The sequence below is a fragment of the Rattus norvegicus genome, chromosome 3, assembly GCF_021556685.1.
Source record: "Rattus norvegicus strain SHRSP/BbbUtx chromosome 3, alternate assembly SHRSP_T2T, whole genome shotgun sequence".
In the NCBI taxonomy this organism is placed as follows: Eukaryota; Metazoa; Chordata; class Mammalia; order Rodentia; family Muridae; genus Rattus; species Rattus norvegicus.
In genome coordinates this window covers 144434054-144457953 of record NC_141536.1, presented here as the reverse complement: position 1 = coordinate 144457953, position 23900 = coordinate 144434054, and the positions used below count along the sequence as shown (strand labels likewise).

The 23900-nt window shown below is 46.9% G+C and overlaps 1 protein-coding gene across 4 annotated transcripts in view; it reads right to left on the bottom strand.

The window, feature by feature from the left end:
* Positions 1-21778, bottom strand: part of Cep250 (centrosomal protein 250) — a 45044-nt gene extending 23266 nt beyond the window's left edge. Inside the window, exons 1-16 of one of the 4 annotated variants that reach the window (XR_015683002.1) lie at positions 21674-21764; positions 15744-16023; positions 13781-13837; positions 12923-13005; positions 12448-12613; positions 11638-11744; positions 11170-11421; positions 9249-9345; positions 8032-8139; positions 7443-7601; positions 6632-6810; positions 5954-6136; positions 3571-3715; positions 2479-2625; positions 1527-1757; positions 151-344 (exon numbers count right to left, since the gene is read on the bottom strand). Coding sequence is in view for 3 of the 4 variants with exons in the window: in NM_001427194.1 (NP_001414123.1) it covers positions 151-344; positions 1527-1757; positions 2479-2625; positions 3571-3715; positions 5954-6136; positions 6632-6810; positions 7443-7601; positions 8032-8139; positions 9249-9345; positions 11170-11421; positions 11638-11744; positions 12448-12613; positions 12923-13005; positions 13781-13837; positions 15744-15926 (2291 nt within the window). In the remaining variant the exon portion in view is untranslated. 4 annotated transcript variants of the gene reach the window in all.
* Between the last annotated feature and the right edge of the window lie 2122 nt (positions 21779-23900).

Genomic DNA, 23900 nt, shown 5'->3' with positions numbered 1-23900 from the left:
TTACACTTTCTCAAGAGGGACTAGGTTGTAAGTACAGGTTACCCAGGGAAGTGGCATGTCTACAACTCATTTAGAACAGGGAGCTTAGCTTGGCTACTCTTGGCCTTGCAAAGCTCTCTGTGCTTGGTTGAACTAAAGTATGGACCGTACCTAAGCCCCAGAACTTGTTCGGCGAGGTCCTGTCGGTCCCGCTCCACAGCCTGCAGGCGAACCTCAAGAGCTGCCCTCTCCCGTACTAGGGCTTCCTTCTCCTGGCCTGCCCTGGCCAGTGCTTCTTCCTGCCTTTCTGCATCCTGATGCAGCTGCTGTAGCTGAGCTGTAGCTGCTTCTTGCTGGTGATGTGCCTGAGGGAGAGAAGCTGATGAGACGCAGAGTAAGGCAGAATCCCAGGAGTCTTACTCCAGAGCTGCTCCCAGCAAGTCAGGCCCAGGGGGTCTTCAGATCCCAAACTCAGCCCTGTGAGCTCCAGGCATTGCTGACTCACTGGCATTTATTTATTTATTTCCTTGATCAACTGAAAGTCCCCAGGCCAGAAAAGAAGCTCTCCTGTGGGCAAGACACTGTGCCGAGGCCAGCAGGACTCACATACATTTGACAAGAAAGTGACCAGCAGCCTGGGAAGGGACTCTAAGAGTGGCATACTCTAAGCATCAGGGCAGTGAGAGGCTTGGTAGGGAAAGGTACAACTGTCACGATTGATCCTCATTGTCAACTTCGTGACTAAGAATCACCGAGGAGACACACCTCTGTGTGTCTGTGAGGATGAACGAGAAAGGCAAGCCACCTGAGATGACGGCTCCTGAGCTGGAGTTAAAGATCACCAAACAGGGAAGAAAGCCCAGCGGGACCTCGATCCCCTTCCTCTGCCTCCTGGTGACTATGATGCAAGCAAGCAGTATCTCTGCTTCTTTCCTTATTGATTGGTTGGGTTTTTTTGTTGTTGTTTTGAGACAGTGTCTCTTGCTGCAAACTCTGGCCACCACAGACATCAGCCACCATGCTTCCCCCACTTTGACGGATCATATCCTCTCAAGCTGTGAGTCAAAAAAACATAGGTAGACCCCACCTCGAAAAGAAACAGAGAGACAGACAGTGTCCACAACACTGTATAGCTGTAGACGACAGCTGTAATCTCAGCACTCAGGAGGCAGAGGCAGGAGGAACACTGTAAGTTGAGGACAGCCTGGTCTACACAGTGAAGTCCAGGCCATATAGGGCTAGAGTTAGATTTTCTCTCAAATGACCAAAATAAGTAAGTAAATAATGCAAACTGATTTTTAATACATAGGCTGTTTTAAAATACAATTTTTTAATTTTTGTTATACAGACAAGTAATTATAGCATGAAAACTATACATGCTCGAACTGCATATGAAGTGAGAGCAGAGAATTCAGGAAACCCATTGAGGACTAGGATGTGAGGTCAGTGAAGGACTTCCATAGGAACTCCTTAAGATAACAGGAAGAATACTCATGCCACGTCCGAGTCCTTTCTGCTAACAAGTGACACTGGCAATGGCCTCTCACCTCATTTAACTTCTCTTTAAGTTCTTCCTTCTCTTCTCGGGCGCCCCTGAGTTCTGCCTGTAGCTCAGCGCCTGTCTCCTCTGCCTTCCGCAGCTGAGTCTCCAGGTGAGTCTTCTCTTCCCACAGGGCTTCCCTGCTCCTTTCGGCCTCTGCCAGGTCCACCTGCAAAGCACTTCTCAACTGCTCTGCGGCCTCCACTCTGCTGCACATAGACTGGTTCTCCTGCTCCAACTACTGGCCAGAAAGAGAAGGGAGTGCAGGGCATCAAAGGTCAATGGTTAAAATTCCCCTCTGCTTCTGACAGAAACCCACCTACGGGTGAATAGAAGAGAGGATCCACCCATTCAATCCGGTGTCTACATTCTAGGCACCAGCTGGCCCTGACGCTGGGACAGAGATAAAAAAGAAAGGCAAAATCTTGTTCTCAGAGGATTCAGAGTAATACCAGGTGGTAGGACTTGCTATAATCCCAGCCTTGGGAGGTGATGGAGGATCAGGGGACAGTCTTGGCAGCATGAGACACTGTCTCAAAACAACAACAACAAAAAACCAACCAATCAATAAGGAAACAGAAACATTTCTGGATCTCAGGAGAAGTTTTCTCTACTGAAATGACAGGTGAAATATCTAACCAATGGTGATGGTTTGGGGGTAATTTGGGCTATTCAGTACATGTGCCTCACCCAATAGCACGAAATACTTAGTCTCCCTTCCTGGGACATGGTCTGACCCTATCCTGGTAATTTATCCAATGCTTAAAGGTTGCTGCAGGTGGGGCGGGGCCGGGGGTTGGGGTAGGGCCATTATAGTGCTAAAGTCTAATCCTTTGCTCACCTCTGCACTGCAAACTTCTCTTGCTCATTTCAGCTACAACTGGAGGCTGACCTGCCTTCGACTAACCCACTGAGGACTGTCCCACCAGCCCTGGCCTGGGAATCACACCTTTGCTCACCTGGAGAAGCTGCTGGTTCAGCGCAACTTTATCTAAAGCCAAGGCCTCATTTAAGGCCCCAAGCTTGACAGCGGCAGCTCGGAGATCAGCTACCTCTGCCTTCAGGCTGTTCTCCGAACTCGATAGCTCCACAATGGACTGTTCTGCCTAAAAACAAGAGGGTGAAGTGTTTCCTGCTTCGAGTTTCCTTGGAAGAGTAAACCAAACACACTCTCAATACCCACTTTTTTAATGGTAAGCTATCACTCCATTTCCTCCCTTGCATTCTAAAACACGTTTTTCATTCATTTATTTATTCATTCATGAAACAGGTGGCTACAGCATAAAACACAGAAAGCCATGCAAACACCTACAGTTGTCATGATACTATAGAAATGGTAAGGCAACTGAGAACTCAAAGAGGGCATCAGTTCAGTTAGGGAGAGGAGCTGTTATGGAACACAGGCAGGGAGCTGGTTCTTGGGCCAAGGTGAAAGGGAGGTGTGTACAATGTATCAGTGTCAGGAAGGAGATAACTTGACCTCAGCTGATGCTCTGTGGCAAGAGCAAAGGACACCTGGAGTGAGGGTGGGCTTGGGAAGGCAGGCCACAAATGGTTTAAGGCAGATGCAAGAGGTGTTGAATGTGGTACTAGAGTTGACAAGCCATTAAAGTTTTCATATATTGATATGTTTTTTAAGATTTATATATTTATATCTTAAAATCGTGTGTATATGTGTGTATGTATCTTTGTCTATTTTCTCATGAATGAATGAATAAATGTACAAATATGCGTGCAGTGCCTACGAACTCCAGAACAGGATGTCAGATTCCCCTGGAGTTACAGGCAGTTGTGAGTCACCTGGTGTGGGTGCTGGGAAATGGCCTCAGAGTCTCTGCAAGAGCAGTCAGTGCACTCTTCACTACGGAGCCATCTCCAGCCGCACTGGATGGTTTTAAGAGACTAACAACCAGATTTATACTTGAAAAAACAAACTGAATTTCAATGCAGAGGGTGTGGCATGTTGGGAGGGAGAGGACCCAGAAGCAGACTAGTGATTCCAGCCCCTTTTCTAGGAACACAACTTTCCAGCGAGTGAGGTGGCCACGTACCCTGGCCAAGGCTGCAGCCACTTCCTCTTGCTCCTGCTTCAGTAACTCTCCTGCTAGGCGACTTGATTCCAGGGCTTCTCGAAGGGCGATCAGCTCACTTAGTGATTCTGACTGCTTGGCTTCCAGGCCCACCAGTGTCTCCTGACTAAGAAGGGAAGCACAGGGAGCTGGGGAAGTGTTTGGGACTGGCCACAAACCAACTGGAGGCAAGAATATACTTACTTTCTCTATGCACAACAACAAACCAAACAAACACTCGGAATAGGAATGCTCTCCCAGGCAAGTGACAAGGAAAAGTGTACAAAGTGTGCCCGTGGCCCACGGTTCACACAGAGTGAGAGAAAGTGGCACATTAACATGGGGCGGACTGGAAAGATACACGAGAAATTAACTGAAACAGTTACCCACAGAAGAAAAGAGGGTGGGAAGAGAAAGCACAGATGTGGGGAGACTTCCCTGTGTGCATCTCTTTAAATAGGTGGGGGTTGTTGTTGTGTGTTTTGTTGATTGAAACAGGTCTTGCTCTACAGCCCAAGCCGGCTGTGAATTCAGCAATCTTCTTGCCTCTGTCTCCCAAGTGCTAGGATTGCAGGTATGAACCAACATACCCTGGTATCTTTTAAACAGATTGGCTTTTGACTTGCCTAAATCTATTATTGAGTTAAACAGATTAATGGGGTTTTGTTTGTTTGTTTGTTTGGTGTATTTTTTTGAGACAGTGTTTCTCTGTGTTACCTTGGCTGTCCTGGAACTCACTCTGTAGATCTGCCTGCCTCTGGAGATTAGAATTTTTTTTTAAAGATTTGTTTGTTTTATTTATATGTTAGTACACTGTAGTTCTCTTCAGACACTTCAGAAGAGAGCATCACACTACAGATGGTTGTGAGCCACCATGTGGTTGCTGGGAATTGAACTCAGGACCTCTGGAAGAACAGTCAGTGCTCTTAACCGCTGAGCCATCATCTCTCCAGCCCTGGAGATTAAAATTTAAACACACATGTATGTGTGTGGACTGTCTGTCCTTCCTCACAGGGCATGGTCCTAGCCTTTGGCAGGTTTTCAGGATTCCTCAAGCTTCCACCATTTACAAGGTGCAAGGAAGGAGGCACAGAGGAAGGGAATAGGCCAAGGGGAAAACCTGCTACCAGGCTCTCTGCTAGCACTAGAGTGAGCTCAAGCTGGGCAGTCATGGTGCACACCTTCCACCCCAGCACTTAGAATCCCAGCTGGTGGTCTCTGAATTTAAGGCCAGCCTGGTCTACAGAGTGAGTTCCAGGATAGCCAAGGCTACACAGAGAAACTATCTCAAGAAAAAGAAGGGGGAGGGGCAGGATTTAAGGCTAACCTGGGCTACATAGTGAGACCCTTCTCAAACAAACAAGCAAAAAACTTATATTTGTGTCGGGGGAGGGAACCACAATGTGCATGGAGAGGTCAGAGGACAACCCATGGGCATCAGAAGAGTGACTCACATTGAGCCATCATGACAGCCCTGTGCTAGTATTTTATGAAGTACTGCCCCATGTTTTCAATAATTCTTCAAATATCATCTCAAATTTGCCAAGAGACTTACCTCCTGGTGGCAAAGTCAAAATCTACAGCAACCCTCTACAGTCCCTTTCCTTTCTGCAGCGTTACCTAGTGGAATTACAGACTAGTTACTGCCGGCACTGACCCTGGTTTCCCTCTTGACTAGTGGGTCACTTCGCAGTGGTCTTTTCTTCACAGCCAGCGAACTCTAAACTCAGAACTCCTACCTCCTTTTCTTTGCTATTCTGTCCCCATGGTCCCTTTTCCTATAAATTAAAATAGATCAACGCCCCACTCAAAACCAAACCAAACCGTCCTCTATAAAAGTGCCCCTATTTTCAGTAACTATTGCTCCTATGCTTGCGAGACACCGAGTTCGCACTCTAGTGCGGACATCCTTCTTTTAGCTTCCTGTCACAGCATTTGCTTGTCTGACTTTTCACTAGATCTCAAGCTCCTTGACACCACAGTTGGTATCTTACTCATTTTTGTGGCCTTCCCAGTCCCTCATCCCCACAGGGACTCGAGAATGCCTAGATCCCTTTGGGGCCACATACTACATATTCTGCATATTAATACTTATATACAATTCATAACAGTAGCAAAATTTCAGTAATGAAGTAGCAATGAAATAATTTTGTGGTTGGGGTGGCTGTAACATGAGGAACTTATTAAAGGGTCAGCATTAGGAAGATTGAGAACCACCAGGCGACATGAATGTACTGAACTCATCTTTCTACAGAGGAGGAAGCAGTGAGCTAACGTGACCCCACCATGTGTAGGCTTTAGGATCTCTATTTCCTAAGAGTGGGGAAAGCCAGGCCCTGGTGAGGAGATGTCTGGTCACACTCACAGGCGCTCCCTCTCACGGACAGCCAAGTGCAGCTCCTCCTGCTGCTCCAGCTTCTCCCCTTGAGCAGAGTCCCCCTGCAGCTGCAGCTCCACATTCACTCTTCGCAGTCGCCATGCCTCCTGTTCCAGCACCTCTAGTTGCTGCTGCAGCTCACCCCTGGCTGTCTGAAGCAGCTCCCGCTCCCTGAAATTGAGATCAGAGATGAGCAGACCTAAGGACCAAAGGTCAAAGATCCTAGTGGAAAAAGATCTTGTGGAGCCAAAGGCAAGAGAAGCTTGTTTCTATTCAACAACAATATATCATATATATAGCAGAAAATAATTTATTATATAATCTTAGAGACTGAAACCCAAAGGGCTTTCCCACAGGAAATAGAATAAACACCAAAGCAGGCTCAAGCATCTGAGGGTCCAGGACAGCAGGAAGAGTCGGTCAAACACGGGACAGTGAATGGGAAGTGGCTTAATGAGGAATGGGGAACCGAGAATGTGGCTCAGTCCTCAGAATGCTTTCCTGACAAGCCTAAGGTTCTGGGTTTGATTCCCAACCCTGCAAAACTGTAACTAAAAACAGACATGTAGCAAAATAAATTTTTGAAGGCTTTGCTTTCATTAAAAAACAAACAAACAAAACCCAACCAGACATGGAAGGGGAGGAACTAGCAGCCTGCTCACTCACTTGCTGAGAGAGTCCACCTCTCCCTGAAGGTCCACAGTCTGGCCTGCCAGAGCATCACGCTCCCCAGTGAGCTTTTGTAGCCTTTCCCTCAGGGCCTTGCCCTCTTCCTCCCACTGATTGTGCTGCTGCTGCAGGAAGCTCATAGCCTCCTGGCAGCCTGAAAGCTGCTGCCTGAGGTCCTGTGGAAGGAGAGCAAAGGAAAGAAGGCGATGAACAAGAAGCCAAAGGCAAAGGAATGTCTCCAAGGTAAGGGGGCTGGGGTCAGTGGTAATAACAGTCAGCTGGAAACAGACATAACAGTCAGCTAAGGACAGATGTAACAACAGTCAGCTGGGAACAGACATGTGGACAGCTAAGATGCTAATGGATCAGAGGTTATTGGGCTCTGTGGTTCTAGACCTTGGAGCCCACCAGATGTAGTGGCATGAGGGGATATTAAGGGTCTCTTGGAATAGGGAACATTTACATTTTCCCAGGCCTCTGCTTGCTTGTACTCAAAGATTACATCCATGCACTTGGGAGGGAGGGAGGGAGAGAGAGAGAGAGAGAGAGAGAGAGAGAGAGAGAGAATGAGAATGCATATATACATACGTGTATGTATGTATGTATGTATGTATGTATGTATGTATGTATGTATGTATATATGTATCTGTAAGCCACAAGAACCACTGGGCAAACAGAGACATTAATGAGCATTTTGGGGTACAACTTAATGTCTTGTGACTGGCTAGATGAAAGGGGTAATGCAGACTAGAGGTGTGCCTACGGGCACCCATGCCAGTGGCTGAGGAGCAGCTCTAGGGGCTCTCACCTGCACAGCCTGCTGTCTCCGAGTCAGCACGGAATGTACCAGAGTAAGAGCCTTGTTTGGGTCCTGGGAATCAAACTGGGAAAGGTCATTATAGTCTGACTGCAATGAGTTCTCAGAACCTGGGGTTTGGGTCACAGTGTCCTCTTCTTCCACTGAGGCCTGAAATGCAAGCCAGCGTTACAGAGATTTGCACTAGGCAACCTGAAGGGTTCCTTCACAGGTCCCTCCCTGGGCAGAGCAAAGATGACTGGTCCCTTCATCTCCTCATGTTTGTTCATTTAACTCAGAGTTTGCAACACGGCTAGAATCCCCTCTGGGGCAGTATGTAAGTGGGGAAAAAGGAAGAAAACGTTACTGCAAGGACAGAGTTGGAATTCAGCCTACGACCTAAGAGCCATAGCAGGCAGAGAACCTACCCACTACACAGCGCAGGAAATGACCACTTTACCTACACCCCAATCCCAGGCTTCAAGTACACTAAGGAAACTTAGCCTTACATGACCCTCAGTCCACACCTCAGGCTAGAACTCAAGGCAGCCAAGAACATGGAGAGGTGGGGGCACTGTGCAGTTACAGACAAGAGGCTTACCAGGGCCTGGGTTATATCCTTGATCACGTGCTGCAAAGACAACTTTTCCTCTTGAGCATTCCTGCTGAGAGATGCCTCATGTTCCATTAACTCTGCATGGTTTGTCTCCTGGTGAAAGAACAGAAGAGAGGCTCAAAGTCAAACTCTCAAAGAGAATTCATCATTCTCCTCCCCACATTAGTTACAGACACATTCTGTCTCTTCCGTCAGCCGTACTTTCCCCAAGGGGTCTAAAAACAAGGTAATAGGGCAATAAAAAGCTCAGAATAAATGATTAGAAATCTAAATGACTGCCTAGGTTAAGGTCCTTGTTCTAGCATCAGTGACTACTATGACAGCTCTGGAAAACCAGAATTCTTTACAATCCAACTTCACTCATTTTAAGTTACATGAGCCCAGTGATGTCTGCATTGGTGAATTCCCAACTAAAAGGAATTAAATGGGCAAAAAGAAGTCAGCTTCTTAGTGGACTCCAACGTAAATGGGGTATACATGTGGATAGGGGCTCAGGAGCTGCCAAAAGTCAATGACCAGAACATGTGTTGCGGTGAAAGGAGACATGTAAACAAGCTGATGTCCCATCTTAGAGAATTGCTTTTGTGGCATCCCTGACATAAGTCAGTGAGTATAGCCTCACTCTTTCACAAGACACACACTGTTCCAGTGACAGTCCCAGCTTGTCAAACCTCCTACCTGTCTACAGTTCATAGCCACTGACGAAGCTTCAACCCACTTCTCTCTTCAACTCTTACTTTCAGAGATGTGATGGCAGCCAGCCATCTTCCTCATAGCCATCCTGCTGCAGGATAAGTCCTACCACACTCTTCAGCGGTCCCCCACTGATTTAAATCTTGATTTCAATCTCTCCACAGATCCCTTCCCTGATACCTTGCTTATTCCCACCTTTTAGCTTTTCTTAGGGTTTCATGTAGCTCACACTGGCTTCAAAGACACCATGACAAGTCGCCTCTCTCTGATAAAGACACATTTCATATACATGTACTTTCCCCAGGAATATAGACAGTTATTAATATTCTATTGCACAGGTAAATGAATGAGTTAACAAATTTCCAGGTGCAGCTAAAGTTTATTTTCCGTGTTGGAGAATTCCATCAAGGGCTATTTAACTGGCACCATTCACCACTTGTCCACAAAGAACAAGAAACCTGCCAACCCCTTCTCAGTGCCTTCACAACACAGAGGAGCACGTAACATACCAGGATCTCCATTGTTCCTCTTAGGGCCTTTACCATCTCTTCGTAATCTTTGTTTTGTTTCTGAGACTGGGTTAGCAGAGCAGAGAGTTCTGTCACTCTAAGAAGAAAAACATAGCACTGTCACCCGAATAGCCCAAGGACATGGACAGGCCACACAATAGCACATCTCAGCCCCCACATGGACACACTCACGGCAGCCCCCAGAATCCCTTAGGTATACCCAGTCCCTTGCACTCCCTGAATAGCTTGTGATTCTATATTCTCGATCTGGTGGGGAATGCCAAAGCCACTCAGACACATGCAGGGATTTACCACATCTCAAGACTGGAGCGCGGGTTTGAGGGCCCAAGAGCTGAAGGAAAGCCCCGGCCCAGGCCCTTCCAGGCCTCGCTTGATTGTGAAGTCAAGCACCCTGAAGCCAATAAGAACATCAGAATTGCCACAGGGGATAGTTCCAAGGTCCCTCCAGCCCAAGGTTTTGACTCTGATAGGGAAAAAGGGCAGGTGACTTGGGGGACAATATAACTAACAACGTTCTGCAAAACTCACAAACACCCATACCATTCAACAGCACCTTGGAGCTTTGTGCCCAGCACGTCACAGACGGCTTTCTTTCCCGTTTCCCTTTTTTGATCTTTTGGGGCTGGGGCATCTGACTGTGTGTGCCAAGCTTGTCTAAAATGCTCTATGTGGTCTTGAACTAGAAACCCTCTGCTTCGAGGCAGGAGTACTAGCTCTCTTGCTGAGTCCTGGGATCATAGGATGAGCCAGGCACCGGCATAACAAGTTTCTCAAATGAATGTCACCTAGGAGCCCCTCTTCCTTTCCTTATCTCTTACTATTTGTTCATTCATTCAGTCCCTTTTTGTTTATTTATTATGTACTTTTGAGGCAGGATCTCACTACATAGCCCTGCCTGGTCTAGAACTTGCTGTGTAGACCAGGCTGACATCGAACTTACAGAGATCTACCCGCCTGTAACTCCAAAGAGCTAGGATTAAAAGTGATGACTAATGCACCTGGCTAAAAAGAAAAATGTAAGACTTAATAATTTTATTATGAATCACCTCTAGGGGCCCAAATCACAATCTTTCATTTAATTTTATGAGAGATATAGCATTTAACATTATGAGATGAAGTTCAAAACACTATAGAGACACAAACTTGCTAAGATCTGATCTCTGTTGTTAATCAAAAGCAAAGAGAAAACAAAATAGTCCCCAACTTATATGCACCACCATAGGCAGAGAGTCCTAGCCATGACAGACTTTGCCCTGATAATCAATAGGACTCTTCTTATGTCTTCCCTTTTATCCTTTAAAAAATTCTATTTCATTATAACCCAAAAATTAAAAGAGCCAAGGTAGGGGCACAGCTCAAAGGCAGAATATCAGATTAGCATATGCAAGGTCCTGAGTTAAATCCCCAGCACAGAAAAAACAAATAAGCCTAATGTATCCCCCCTCAAACAGGACGGATAGAAAGAAACAAAGTTATGAAAGAGATACAGTAAGATTAGGATCTAAGGAGCAGGTCGTTAAAATGCATAGGACTATGAGCTACTGAAGTCAGAGAAGTCACCTAAGAGGTGACATGGGAACTCTACGTTAAAGGGCAAGGCACAGTGGGAAGGAGGGAGGCATTCCAGGGTAAGGCTGGTATACAGGAAGACATGACTATTTCCACAGTATGGCTGCAAGGAGACTGCTGTCACAGAGAACAGTTGACATTACAAACTAGCAGGAAGAGACTGCTTGCAAGGTAGCCAGTGACAGTGACAGACCAGCTGGGCCACTGGACTCAGACGGCACACTTCCCTTCCTCTCAGGGCAGGGGTGTGTTTGACATCTTTTCTGCCCACTCACAGCCCTCTAGGAGTCAGCTTTCCCTCAGAGATTCCTCCTGGACCCACGACACTCACCGATCCTGGAGCTCTGCCTTCTCCAGATCCCCTTGACTCTTGAGCTGCATTAACTCTTGGCTCTTCTCATGGGCTTCCTTCTCCAGCGCCTGGGTCTTAGCTACAAGCAGCAGCAGCTGGGCTGGCTCACTCTCATCTGATCGCCCAGACCCACTGGAGTCCCGAGACTGTGCTCTCAGGGTCAAGCGCAGACAGCAGGTCAGCAGCGACCCCGAAAGCCTTGCGTGCTCGGCCTTTAGCTCTGTCAGATCTCTGAGCACAGGAAGGAAGATTGAAGACTCCAAGGAACCAAGGAAAAGAGTTTGGCCATAAAACCCAAGAAGTCTAAGGAGCAGGTCTGAGAAAATCATCTACCCAGTGACAGCAACTCTCCCTCCCAGGCACTGCCCCCATCCTTCTCTTACAGAGCCTGCTGCCTTAAGTTCAGAATCAGCAGAGGCAAACCTCTCCTCTAATCCCCACACTGACCTGTCAGTAGCTGACTTCATTTTCAGGAAGTGACGTCGGAAGGTTACCACCTCTCGCCACACACTGAGAAGACGACCATGTTCACCTCTCAAATAGCCCTTGAAGAACTGTGTGTTCAGAAACCCAAGTCACACCCAAGGGCAGGGGACCTAGCACCAACACAAGAGTCTTGGATTCCTCATGGCTGCTGGGAGACGGGTAAAGGGAGGAAGGATTCCAAGGAGATAGCTTATGGGTAGGAGTCTATATTCAAGTTATACTGAAGAGTTTAATAAAGTTGGCAGTGAGATTCAAGAGATCAGAGGCCCCTGGATGAAAAGCAGCCTTCCACTTGGCTAATCAGAAGAGGACATGCAGTGGCTGCTTAACAAATAGGAACTGAGTGGTCTACTACATGCAAATCACCCAGACCCAGAACCCAGCAAAGGTTCAAGAAACATTTGCTTTCTATAGCTCTGATCTGAACATTTCCCAGGGCCCAGAACCACTTTTTATCCTTCATTCAATTCAGCAGCTACCTGCTTAGCATCGAGCTATGCAGCCCTCCAGATGAAGGCAGACTATAAATTTTCAGATCCATTTGAAACCTAAGCTAGTCACTCTTGCAAGAGGTGAGCCTTTTGCTACCTGCCAACAAAGCCTTGACTCGGCTGAACTGGGAAGAAAGCTGAAACAGGGCACAGCTGTCAGCTTGGGCAGAGCTACTCAGAGGCAGGAGCAAGGACAGATCGGTTTCCACCGGGTCCAAGTTAACCCTTCCCCGCACTGCCTGGGACAGCACCCAGAGTGCCCAGCCTACTCCTGTTCTACCTCCTGCTCCATCCGCCATTGGCTCTCCTTCCTCATTAACTCGTCTCGGGCCCGGCTCCAGTCCACTGTCAGTTTCTCCACATCCTCCTGCAGGGCTTTATTTACCACATCGGCTTTCTCCATGTGCAGCCGAAGCTCTGTGTTCACCTCCACTAGGCTCTCACACCTGCGTGGGCAGAGCGAGTGCAAAATAAAGGTCTGGCCCCGCCCTTGGACCTCTTGGGAGTAAGACAGGGCAGAGAAGTTTCCATCACCAGGAATTAGAAGACTAGAGTCTTGTTTGCCCTTGGGACACAGGATTCCCTTGAGCCCCCTCCCCTCTCCCTGCCCCTCTGCTTTCTGCCTGCCTAGGTTACACACAGGAACCACCATGCCCACCCAGTTTCCCACCTACACGTTCACTCTTGGAACGGAGGTTTCCCATCCTTCCCACCCACGGCCTAAGCACTCAGGTCAGGTAAGTTGGGTCCATCACCTCTGCTGCTCCTCCTCCAGTCGGATCAGCAGCTGTTCCAGGTTTGGCTCTTCTACACTTTCCCACCGCTGAGGGATTAGTCCCTTGTGAGACAGAGACAGGCCTTACAATGCTGCATGGAAACCTCCCCCAGGACAATTCACTGGTGCTTCCTTCAGTGGTGGCCCACTTTCTTTTTTTGTTCTTTCTCTTGGAAGCAGTTTGGCAGTTTGGCATCTAACCTGTGGCATGGAAGCTGCATCTTTCACCCTGAGCCTTAGCATCTGTTATATCAACTTGGGTCCTTGGGAAGTCACTCATCATCCCCAACCACAAGATGATGTGACTGCCATTCTTCTCCGAGTTTGCAACTGAGGTGACCCAGAACAGTACAAGGTGCCTAGGGGTGCCCTGGCCTGCACAGAAGGTGTTCTTTCCTTCTCCCGAGAACCTTTCTGAGGGGAATGAGAAGGTGCTTAAGGGAGTTGGAACAAAGCAGGACAAAGGGGTCTTTCAAAGACAGTCCAACCCAGGCAACAAAATAAATGCATCCCTCTGCCGCAGGCATGCCTGGAGACCTGTATCTTCCTAACATACAAACACTGACACCTGCTGGGTGAACAATGAATTTTCCCTCTAATTCCACATACCTATTCTACTATGCTAAGTCCCCACAAACTGCATTATTTATGGAAAACCACAGCTTGGAATCTCTCAGGCCAAGGATCTCTAGAAGATCACATTGATAGAGCTCTAGGAGCTGAAGACAAAGGGACTCCTACCAAATATCTATATAGCCACGGTCTGCTTTGGTAGCATATAAAGCCCAAAAAGTGTAGTTTGGGGACTCGGGGAAGTCCAGAACTGAATCTCACTCACTCCAGTGGCTTCTAGCCGCTTCTCCAGGTCTTGGCACCAGCTCCGGTACTGTAAAACCTGAAGTAAAGAGAGCAGGCCCTAAGCTCAGGCACAGCTCACATAAACAACACACCCAAAGGCTCCAGGAATCTTGGACAAATTTGCTGTGAACCTGGGAAGCAGTTGGGAAGTAAGGCCACATCGTCTTAAGAGTTTCTAAATAATACTTTCTAGGGAGACAGCTCAGTAGGAAAGTGCTTGCTGTGTAAGCATTAGGACCTGAATTCAGATCCCTAGAACCCAAGTTAAGCCAGAGGTGGTAGTGTGCGTCTACAGTCCAGCACTCGTGTGGCAAGATGGGAAACAGGGACAGGAGAAAGCCCTGAAGTTCACTGGCCAGCTAACCTGATGTATACTGTGGCAAACAAAGAGACCCTATTTCAAACAGGTAGAAGGCATAGCCAACACCTGGCATTGTCCCCTGACTTCCATACCGTGTGTAAGGTACACGTGTGCTTGCTTGCACTTAACACACACACACAATTTTTTTTAAAAGATCAATATTTCCTAGGGTTTGAGGAGATGGCTTGGTCAGTAAAATGTGCCTGGTGGTGGTGGTGGTACACCTCAGGAGGCAGAGGCAGGCAGATCTCCAGAAATTCAAAGCCAGCCTGGTCTACAGAGTGAGTTCCAAGACAACCAGGGCCACACAGGAAACTCTGTTGCAAAACACAAACCAAGAGTATGTTTACTGTGCAAGCATCTAGACCCAAGTTCAGAGCCCCAGTGCCCACATAGAAAGCCACCATCTCAGTGTTGAAGAGGACAGGCAGCAGATCCCTGCAGCTCCCTGAACAGCCAGCGTAGTCAAATCTATGAGGTCCAGTTCTGTGAGAGATTCCATCTCAAAAAACAATATGGTGGAGGCTGAAGAGATGGATCAATGCTTAAAAGCTTGCTGGTCTTTCAGAGGACTCAAATTCGGTTTCCCTGGGCTGGAGAGATGGCTCAGCGGTTAAGAGCACCGACTGCTCTTCCAGAGGTCCTGAGTTCAATTCCCAGCAACCACATGGTGGCTCACAGCCATCTGTAATGGGATCCGATGCCCTCTTCTGGTGTGTCTGAAGACAGCTACAGTGTCTTATATATATATAAGACATATATAATAAATGAATAAATCTTTAAAAATAATTCAGTTTCCCCACACCCAGCAAACATATTACAACTCACAACTGCCTATAACTCCAGCTGCCTCCCAAGGTCACCAGCACACACATGGCATACACTTATACAGGCACATGCACACGAATGCACAAAGTAAAACTAAAAAAATAAGGTGGAGATAGAAGACACTCAATATTGACCTCTGGCCTCCTTATTCACACTCACAGCTTTATGTGCATTTGAACACACACACACACACACACACACACACACACACACACACACACCTTTGTATATTAGAAAGACAAAATCAGAAATCCTAGGGTTAGGGCTTAGCTAACTGTGGGCTCTGAAACTGTGGGTCATTACCCTTGAGTGGGGGGTATCAAACAACCCTTTTAACAGGGGTTGCCTAAGACCATCAGGAAAACATACACATTTACATTCGATTTATGACAGTTATGAAGTAGCAATGAAAACAATTTCATGGATGGGGGTTACCCTAGATGAGGAACTGCACTAAAAGGCTGCAGTATTAGGAAGGTGGAGAATCACTTATCTAGACTAAGAGAACACACCTAGGCGACTAGTTTAACTACTGTGAATGGAATGTCACATTTGGAAGGAACATAATCCACTCTTTGGAGTGATTGTGACTATCACAGAGAGGCTATGGTTGAAAGTCAGAATGTCTGGGCCATCCTCACCAGGAATGTTTGGGCCTATATGGTCTCTCCCTCCTCCAGCCCTTATCCTACCCTAGCATCCAACTCTGGGGGAGGCTCCATTTTCTCCTTCACCAGAGGGCCATCTGCCTCACCTTGGCCTGAAGCTTCCTCACGAGGGTTGCTTGCCTCTTCTGGGCCTCTTGGGAGTTCTTCAGCTTCCGCCAGGAGGCAGCCTGGTTCTGTGCCATCTGCTGCTGCAGGGCCAGCACCTGCTCCTCCAGCACCAGCTGTAGTGACTGGGGCTTCATGTTCAACCCAGGGCTTCCTGTCTCCATGGGCTCACAGAACAAATCCGCAGTTCCTGTGTAGCTATGGGTTGATTGCAGGAGGGTGTCTAACCATTGCTGTATGTGTCTTAGACGTCCTCTTGAGCTAGGGACCAAAACATATGACAAAATTGAAAAGGCTAGGCTTCTCAGATTTATTGGGCAGACATTTATTAAGTGGAGTGAACCTGGGCTGAATGAACTAAATAGGTTTCTTCGTTACAGGACTCCTCAGAACTTTGTTTTAATATTTATTTATGTGTATGAGTGTTTTGCCCGTATCCATGTATATGAATCATGTATGTACTTGGTATGTGAAGAGGCCAAAACGAACATCAAATACGTGACCCTCAGTCTTTTTTTGAGATAGGGTTTCATACAGGCCTGGCTGTCATGGGATTTGCTATGTGGCTAAGGATGAATCTGAACTTTCGATTCTCCTGCATCTACTCCCCAAGTGTTGTGATTACACGCATGTGCCACCATCCCATAAAAACGTTAAGAATTCACAAATAGATACCAACATTTGTGATTGAGAGGATACATATGCAAACATGCGTCTCGGGCTCTTCTGAATAACCAGGCTACCTAACCCCTGGGGCAATGACCGGGAAGCTCCTGCCTCTCCAGCATCTAAAGACCGAGACCTGTCTATATATTCAATCTCTGCGTAACACATGTAACAATCTCCACTAGCCAAACTGGTGAGTTCTGAGTTTAAGTGTAAGATCCTGAGTCCACACCTAGGATAAAGAGAGACACCCAATCAATCTCCAGCCCCCACAAGTGAACATGAATACACACATGCACACCGCCATACAAATAAAACAACAACGACAAAAAGAAAACAACAAAAGTCCACCCAACCACCACCACCACCTCCACCACCAGCACCCAACCACCACCACCACCACCACAAACTTAAATCGAGCCTAAGTTGGTCATGGTGGCACAGGCCTGAAGTTCAGCTACTCAGGAGATCAAGGCAGACGGATCAAGAGTTTAAAGTCCTTCTCAGTTACATAGTGGTTACATGAAATCCTGTCTTTAAAAAAAGATGGAGACACACACACACACACACACACACACACACACACACACACATGAAAACTGAATCTTCTCTTTTTGTGTGTAGGATGAAAAAGGGATATAAGGCTAGACAGCTGGCCCAGCAGTCAAGAGAACTTGCTGCGCATGCAGAGGACCAGCGTTTGGCTCTCAGTCCCCAAGATGGTAGCTCAAAACCACCTTAACTCCAGTTCCAAGGGCTCTGACACCTTTTTCTGATGTCTGAGGGCAGAAGTGTGGTGTATGCACACGCAGGCAAACATCCATACACATAAAATAGTAAGATAAATCTTTAAAAATGTTTAGGTAGAAATGCCTTCTGCAACAAGGTCACAGAAAGTGCCATGGCTTGTTGCTTGTTCGCTTTTTCTGATCAACCTCTCTGGAGAAATACCTGCTCTGTCCTGAGGACACACAAGTACCTGAGGAGGCCCAGGAGAAAGCATCCGGGCCTTCTGCCAACAGCCCTGCTGAGAACAGATCTTCCAGCCCCCAGTGGAAAGCTTCAGATCAGGGTCACCCTTGCCTGAGCCTGCTAAGCCAGAAACACCGCTGATCTGCTCGACACTTCTCCATGGTGAGCGCGTGAGGTAATCAACAACTGCGGCTTAATTCTAAACTTTGAATGACTCCTTGTACAGCAGCACCACTTCATCACTGCCACACTCCTCCCAGGTGCTACCGATACCTCCTGATTTCTGTCCTTTTGTTTTGTTCTCAATGGGGCAGTTAGAGAATCCTTTCAAAATACAAGACAGGACTGCTGAGGTGGCTCAGGGCTAAAAGTGCTGGTTGCCATCCTGACAACCTGAGATCAACGCACAGAACCCAGAGTTGAAGGAGATAATGGGACATGCCTAAAGTCAGGTGCTTGTGAGGCTGAGGCAGAAGGACTGCTACAAATTAGATTTTTCCAAGGGGCTACATAGTAAATTTGAAGACTGACTGGGCATACAGAGACCCAGCCTAAAAAAACAAAACTCACACACCCTAGATAGCAGCAGTAAAAGTTAAAGCAAATCTTTGTACTTGCCCAGTGTCCTAACTGACCCATCTTAGCCAAATGAATTAATCCTATTTCCTTCTCTTCTTCCCTTAGGTCACACTCCTCAGCCACACAGCCACTGCGTGTGTTGTAGAACACAGCAAGAACCACACTCATTTGCTACCCACATGATTTGTTCCTAACCAGGCTTCTGATCAAATATCACCTTAGTGAGTTGTAAGCTGTGAAGTGTCGCCACCACTATCCATATGCACTGGCATTTTATTTACCATGTCTATCTTTCTCTAACTACCATGCATAACAACTAACCAAAATGTAAGTTGCTCCAGTACAAAGACTGGTTTGTGCTTCTTTGTCTCAGACAGTGTCTTGCTTTGGTGGCTCAGGCTGGCCTAGAGCTTGTGATCATCCAGTTTTTGCCTTCTGAGTACTGAGATTACAAATGGGCGGGCACACACACACACACACACACACACACACCACATACATACACACACACCACATACATACATACACACACCACACACACACACACCACATACATACACACACACCACATACATACACACACCACACACACACCACATACATACACACACCACATACATACACACCACACACACACCACATACATACACACACACCACATACATACATACACACCACACACACACCACATACATACACACACACCACATACATACACACACCACACACACACCACATACATACACACACCACATACATACACACCACACACACACCACATACATACACACACACCACATACATACATACACACCACACACACACCACATACATACACACACACCACATACATACACACACCACATACACACCACACACACCACATACATACACACACACCACACACACCACATACATACACACACATATATACATACATACACACACACCACATACATACACACACCACATACATACACACACACCACATACACACACACCACATACACATACATACATATATACACACTACACACACATACACGCACATACATACACACACCACATACATACACACACACCACATACACACACACCACATACACATACATACATATATACACACTACACACACATACACGCACACACACATACACACACACATACACTTACATACACACACACCATGCACACACACCACATACACACACACCACATACACATACATACATATACACCACACACACACACCAACACAACACACACACACACACACACACACACACACACACACACACACTAGCTAACATTATTTGAGTCAATGCTGCATTCCCTGCTCCTAAAACAGACCTGGTGTCTGAAGTGCCCATTATATTTGAGTGACAACACTAAGTAACGTGATCTTTCTGATCACCAACACAGCTTTACAAAATGTCGGCGGTTCATAGAATAAAAGTTAGACCATATACAATGTGTACCATGCTTCATTCTTACAGTAATCAGCTGCAACTTTCATCATCACAAAGGAAAAACTTAGAGGTACTAATATTACTGTCCTCATTTTACAATTAAGAAAACTAAGACTCAGGGTCCTGTGGTTAGGAACACTTGCTCTTGCAGAAGACCTGGGTTTAGTTCTGAGCACACACATAGTGAGTCGTAACTACCTGGAGGATGTAACAGCCTCTTCTAACATCTGATGGCACCAGGTACACAGACAGTGCACGTACACACATGTAGGCAAAGCACTTATACATACAAAATAGAAATAAATAAAATCCCAAAAGAGAAAGGATGAAAGAAAACTAGGATTCAAAAAAGGAAATGTGGGGTTGGAGAGCTGGCTCAGTGGTTGAGAGCACTAACTGCTCTTCCAGAGATCCTGAGTTCAAATCCCAGCAACCACATGGTGGCTCACAACCACCTGTAAGGAGATCTGATGCCCTCTTCTGGTGTGTCTGAAGACAGCTACAGTGTACTCATACACAATAAATAAATAAATCTTTTTTTTTTTTAAATGGCAGTGTGAGCTGGGCATAGTGGTGCATGCCTCTGACCCCAGGAGAAGAAGGTAGACCTCTGAGTTTGAGGCCATATTGCTCTTGCAGGGCATGCGAATTCTCATCATGTACTCTGGGCAGCTAACAGCTGCCTCTGAGCTCTAGGAGGTCTAAGGCTCTGACACCTGCATTTGTGTCCACCCTGCCGCCCCCCCATGCACATAATTAAAAAAATAAATATTTTTTTAAATGGGAGTATGGCTCAATAGGTAAGGAATCTGCCTGATGATTCTAACCCACATGGAGGCTGAAGGCAAGAGACAGCTCCACAAAGTCCTCCATACCCTTCAAGTGCACACCAGGGCACAGCTCCCCCATCGTACACACACACACACACACACACACACACACACACACACACACACACAGAGTCAGAAACTATAAAAACCACAGCCCTGCAGAGCATCTCCTAATGGGTATGAAATAATGACATTCACACCTGAAGCTTTCTGAGGTAAAAGGAGTAAAATGTGATAGAGCGTTCCTAGAGCACAGGGTGAGGGTATACCCGTAGGACAGTGCAAGTCTGGCTTTGATTTCTGTTAAGAAAACTATCCATTTGGTAATATCAATTCTCCTTCGTAACCCTTCTCAGGGCCCAGCCTAGACTCACGGGCCTGAAATCTTATTCTTCGGAGGCCAAGGCAAATGAACATCAAGTTCAAATCCAGCCTTGGTAAGTTGATAAGACACTGTCTCAAAATAAAAAGGGAAAAGAGGACTTGAGCTTAGTTCAGTGGTAGAACACTGACTGGCGTGCATACGACCCTGGGTTCAATTCGTTACCAATTAAAGAAGAAAAAAAAAAAAGCAATCCTTTTATTGAAATGTGAGTTGTAACACTGACCTCCACATCTTACAGGCTAATGTGTAAACAGCCATTCAATCTAGTTAAGTCATAATACACATAGGGGATTCTAGCTCACTGTGGAACTTGATTTAGGAGTGTTTGTCTCTTCGTGCATAAAATGTGACTATGAAGAACACACACCATAGATCGCTGCGTGGATTAAAGGAGCCTTTGAAGGTAATGCATTTAGCAGATCTGTCATCTATTCAGTAACTTTTTAGTTACCAGTAGTCATCGTGGGACTTAAGAGTTGAAAAAAAAACAAGACTTATAACAAACAAGCCCAGAACATGAAAGAGGGGGGCCGGCAGAACACTGACTTGGGCAAAGATCACAAAAGCCAAGAATCAGATTAGCTGAAGCCTGGAGCAGGCCTTAAGAAAGGTTTTGAAGAAGTGATCTTTGAGATCTGAAAAATAAAAGTTCTGATGATGGGGCAGCGGGCTGGGACCCGACTTTCAGGGACGGATCACGCGCAAAGCCCATAGGGGCACAGGGAGCTGGAAAGCTCCCAGGTGCAGAGAGAGATCCGCAGGGAGCGCTGCATCTCATCCCGTCAGCTCCGGGCTACGGGAGTGGGCCACTCAAGTGTGAGGTTCTCCGGAGGGGCGGCTGCAGCAGGAAACTGAGGCAGGCAGGCCCCGACCCCTAGGACCGGTCCCAGCCTCTCTCTGGGCCCGGGGCTCCTCCCGGGATACAGGGAGCCGCTATCTAGGCGACATCTCCGCGGGCGCTCAGGCCCTCGGACCGTTACGCTCGGCGCCTCCCGCCTGCCCCAGCCCACCTCACCACGGTCGGTTCTCGGAGATCTCGTAGCGGTCCGCAGCAACCGAGGCCGCTGCAGCAGCCCGCAGGCCAGGCCCTGAGCGTCTCTCAGCCAGGAGGCCAGGCCCCGCCCCTCCAAACTCCCGCCCTTTTGTGGGGGCCGCCCAGCCGAGCTAAGCGCCCGGGGTAAGTGCGCGGGTGCAGACCTCTCGCCATATTAGGTACTGGCAGCCAACTTACTAGAGAAGCCCAAAAGGAAAGGGAAGTTTTGGTGAGACACACAGTCGCTCTCCAAAAATAAAGACAGCCACAGTCTTTGAATTCTAGCACTGAACGTTCTGAGGTGGCGAAGAAAAACTCGCCCTCAGTCTCCCGCCTGTGGCTTCAGAGTTAAATAATGCGCATGCGTAAAGCCGAGGTGCACCTGCGCACTGTCCCTCCAACAAAGCCTTGTACTGTAACTGCGTGAAAGCCTCTAGCTGCAAATAAGTTTAGGCGAACGACTGTCCTTGGAACAACTCAGTGTCGTTTTGGAATACTCGGTACTTCACAAGCATTTGCCCATAATTGCTTTACTTAAATGGTTTAAATGCCAGGAAAGCTACTTTGTCTAGTTGTGACTACCTCTACAGTACTGTGTTCCGCTAGGAACGGGGAGTTATGTTGATAATATGTTGTACAATCATCATTACACGTTTTCTTAGCATTGAAATATCATTTATCTGGTTCCCAATTGGTTCTAGTTTTAGTAGAGACAAGACAAAAGCCAAAAATAAAAAAAATGGGTTAGGGGTTGGGGATTTAGCTCAGTGGTAGAGCGCTTGCCTAGGAAGCGGAAGGCCCTGGGTTCGGTCCCCAGCTCCGGAAAAAAAGAACCAAAAAAAAAAAAAAAAAAAAAAAAAAGAAATGGGTCGCCTAAGTATATACTTTGATTCCATCCCTGAAGACTCAGAACACCAAGGGTGAAGCCAGGAATCTGCATTCTTGCAAATAACCCAGATGATTTTGCACTATGGGAACTACACAAGAGTGAATCCTTGAGGACGGAGCACTTCTTGGGCATACATGACTCTAGCACACAGTACAAGGCCTGACACAAAACGGATCTTCAGCAACTATTGAGTGAATTAACGTATACATGAGGTTGTGTGAACATAAGAGACCCAGCCGGCTGGGCAGTGGTAGCACACGCCTTTACTCCCAGCCCTGGGGAGACGGAGGCAGGCAGATCTCTGAGTTAGGGGTCAGCCTGGTCTACAGAAGGAGTTCCAGAATATTCTGAGTTACAAGGGAGTGGGGAAGAAGAGAGAAAGAGGGGAGTTCTAGGTGAGAGAAATAACTACCTTATAGCTTTTTAAATGTTTTAGGTTTTTTGGATGGTTCGGTTGGTTGTTTCGTTGGTTGGTTGGTTGGTTGTTTTCGAGATAGGGTTTCTCTGTGTAGCTCTGGTTGTTCTGGAACTTGCTCTGTAGATCAGGCTGGCTTGGAACTCACGAGATACTGTGCCCAAAGTGCAGGGATTAGAGGCAAAGACACCACTGCCAGGCAACAAAATAATTTTTTTTTTAAAGATTTATTTATTTATTATATATAAGTACACTGTAGGTGTCTTCAGATACACCAGAAGAGGGCATCAGATCTCTTTACAGATGGTTGTGAGCCACCATGTGGTTGCTGGGAATTGAACTCATGACCTCTGAAAGAGCAGTCGGGTGCTCTTAACCCCTGAGCCATCTCTCCAGCCCCAACAAAATAATTTTTAAAAAGTAAAACTTACCTCATGTTTTCCCATCATGGTTCTTTGTTTATTTCATAGCAATTCTGCCTTTTATTTGCTGCCTTATTGTTTTCATACGTTTCCTCTCTGAAGCTATGAGTGTGCTATTCTGAATGCTTCCCGTAAGGTCTCACAAGCGAGTTGTGGTTTGCCCTGAAGTTATCTGTATTTTGATGCTAATTCCACTGCCCCAACGACAGCTGCCTAGTGACTTCACCAGAACCTTGCCATTGAATTTGTAAAGTATAGGTGAGGGGCAGGTACAAGATAGAAGGAGACCTGTCATTGAGGAGAAGGAAGGATGGGTGGGAGAGAAGTTTGAAGGAAGAAGAAGAGACAGGACAGAGGAGATGGAGAGAGGGGAGAAGCCATGGCAGGTGATGTTAAGATTCTGCTCTGTGTATTTACAGGTTGTTATCAATGTTCCTAAGGGATGGATGGTACCGGGCTTTGTATGTTTAAGTGGGCA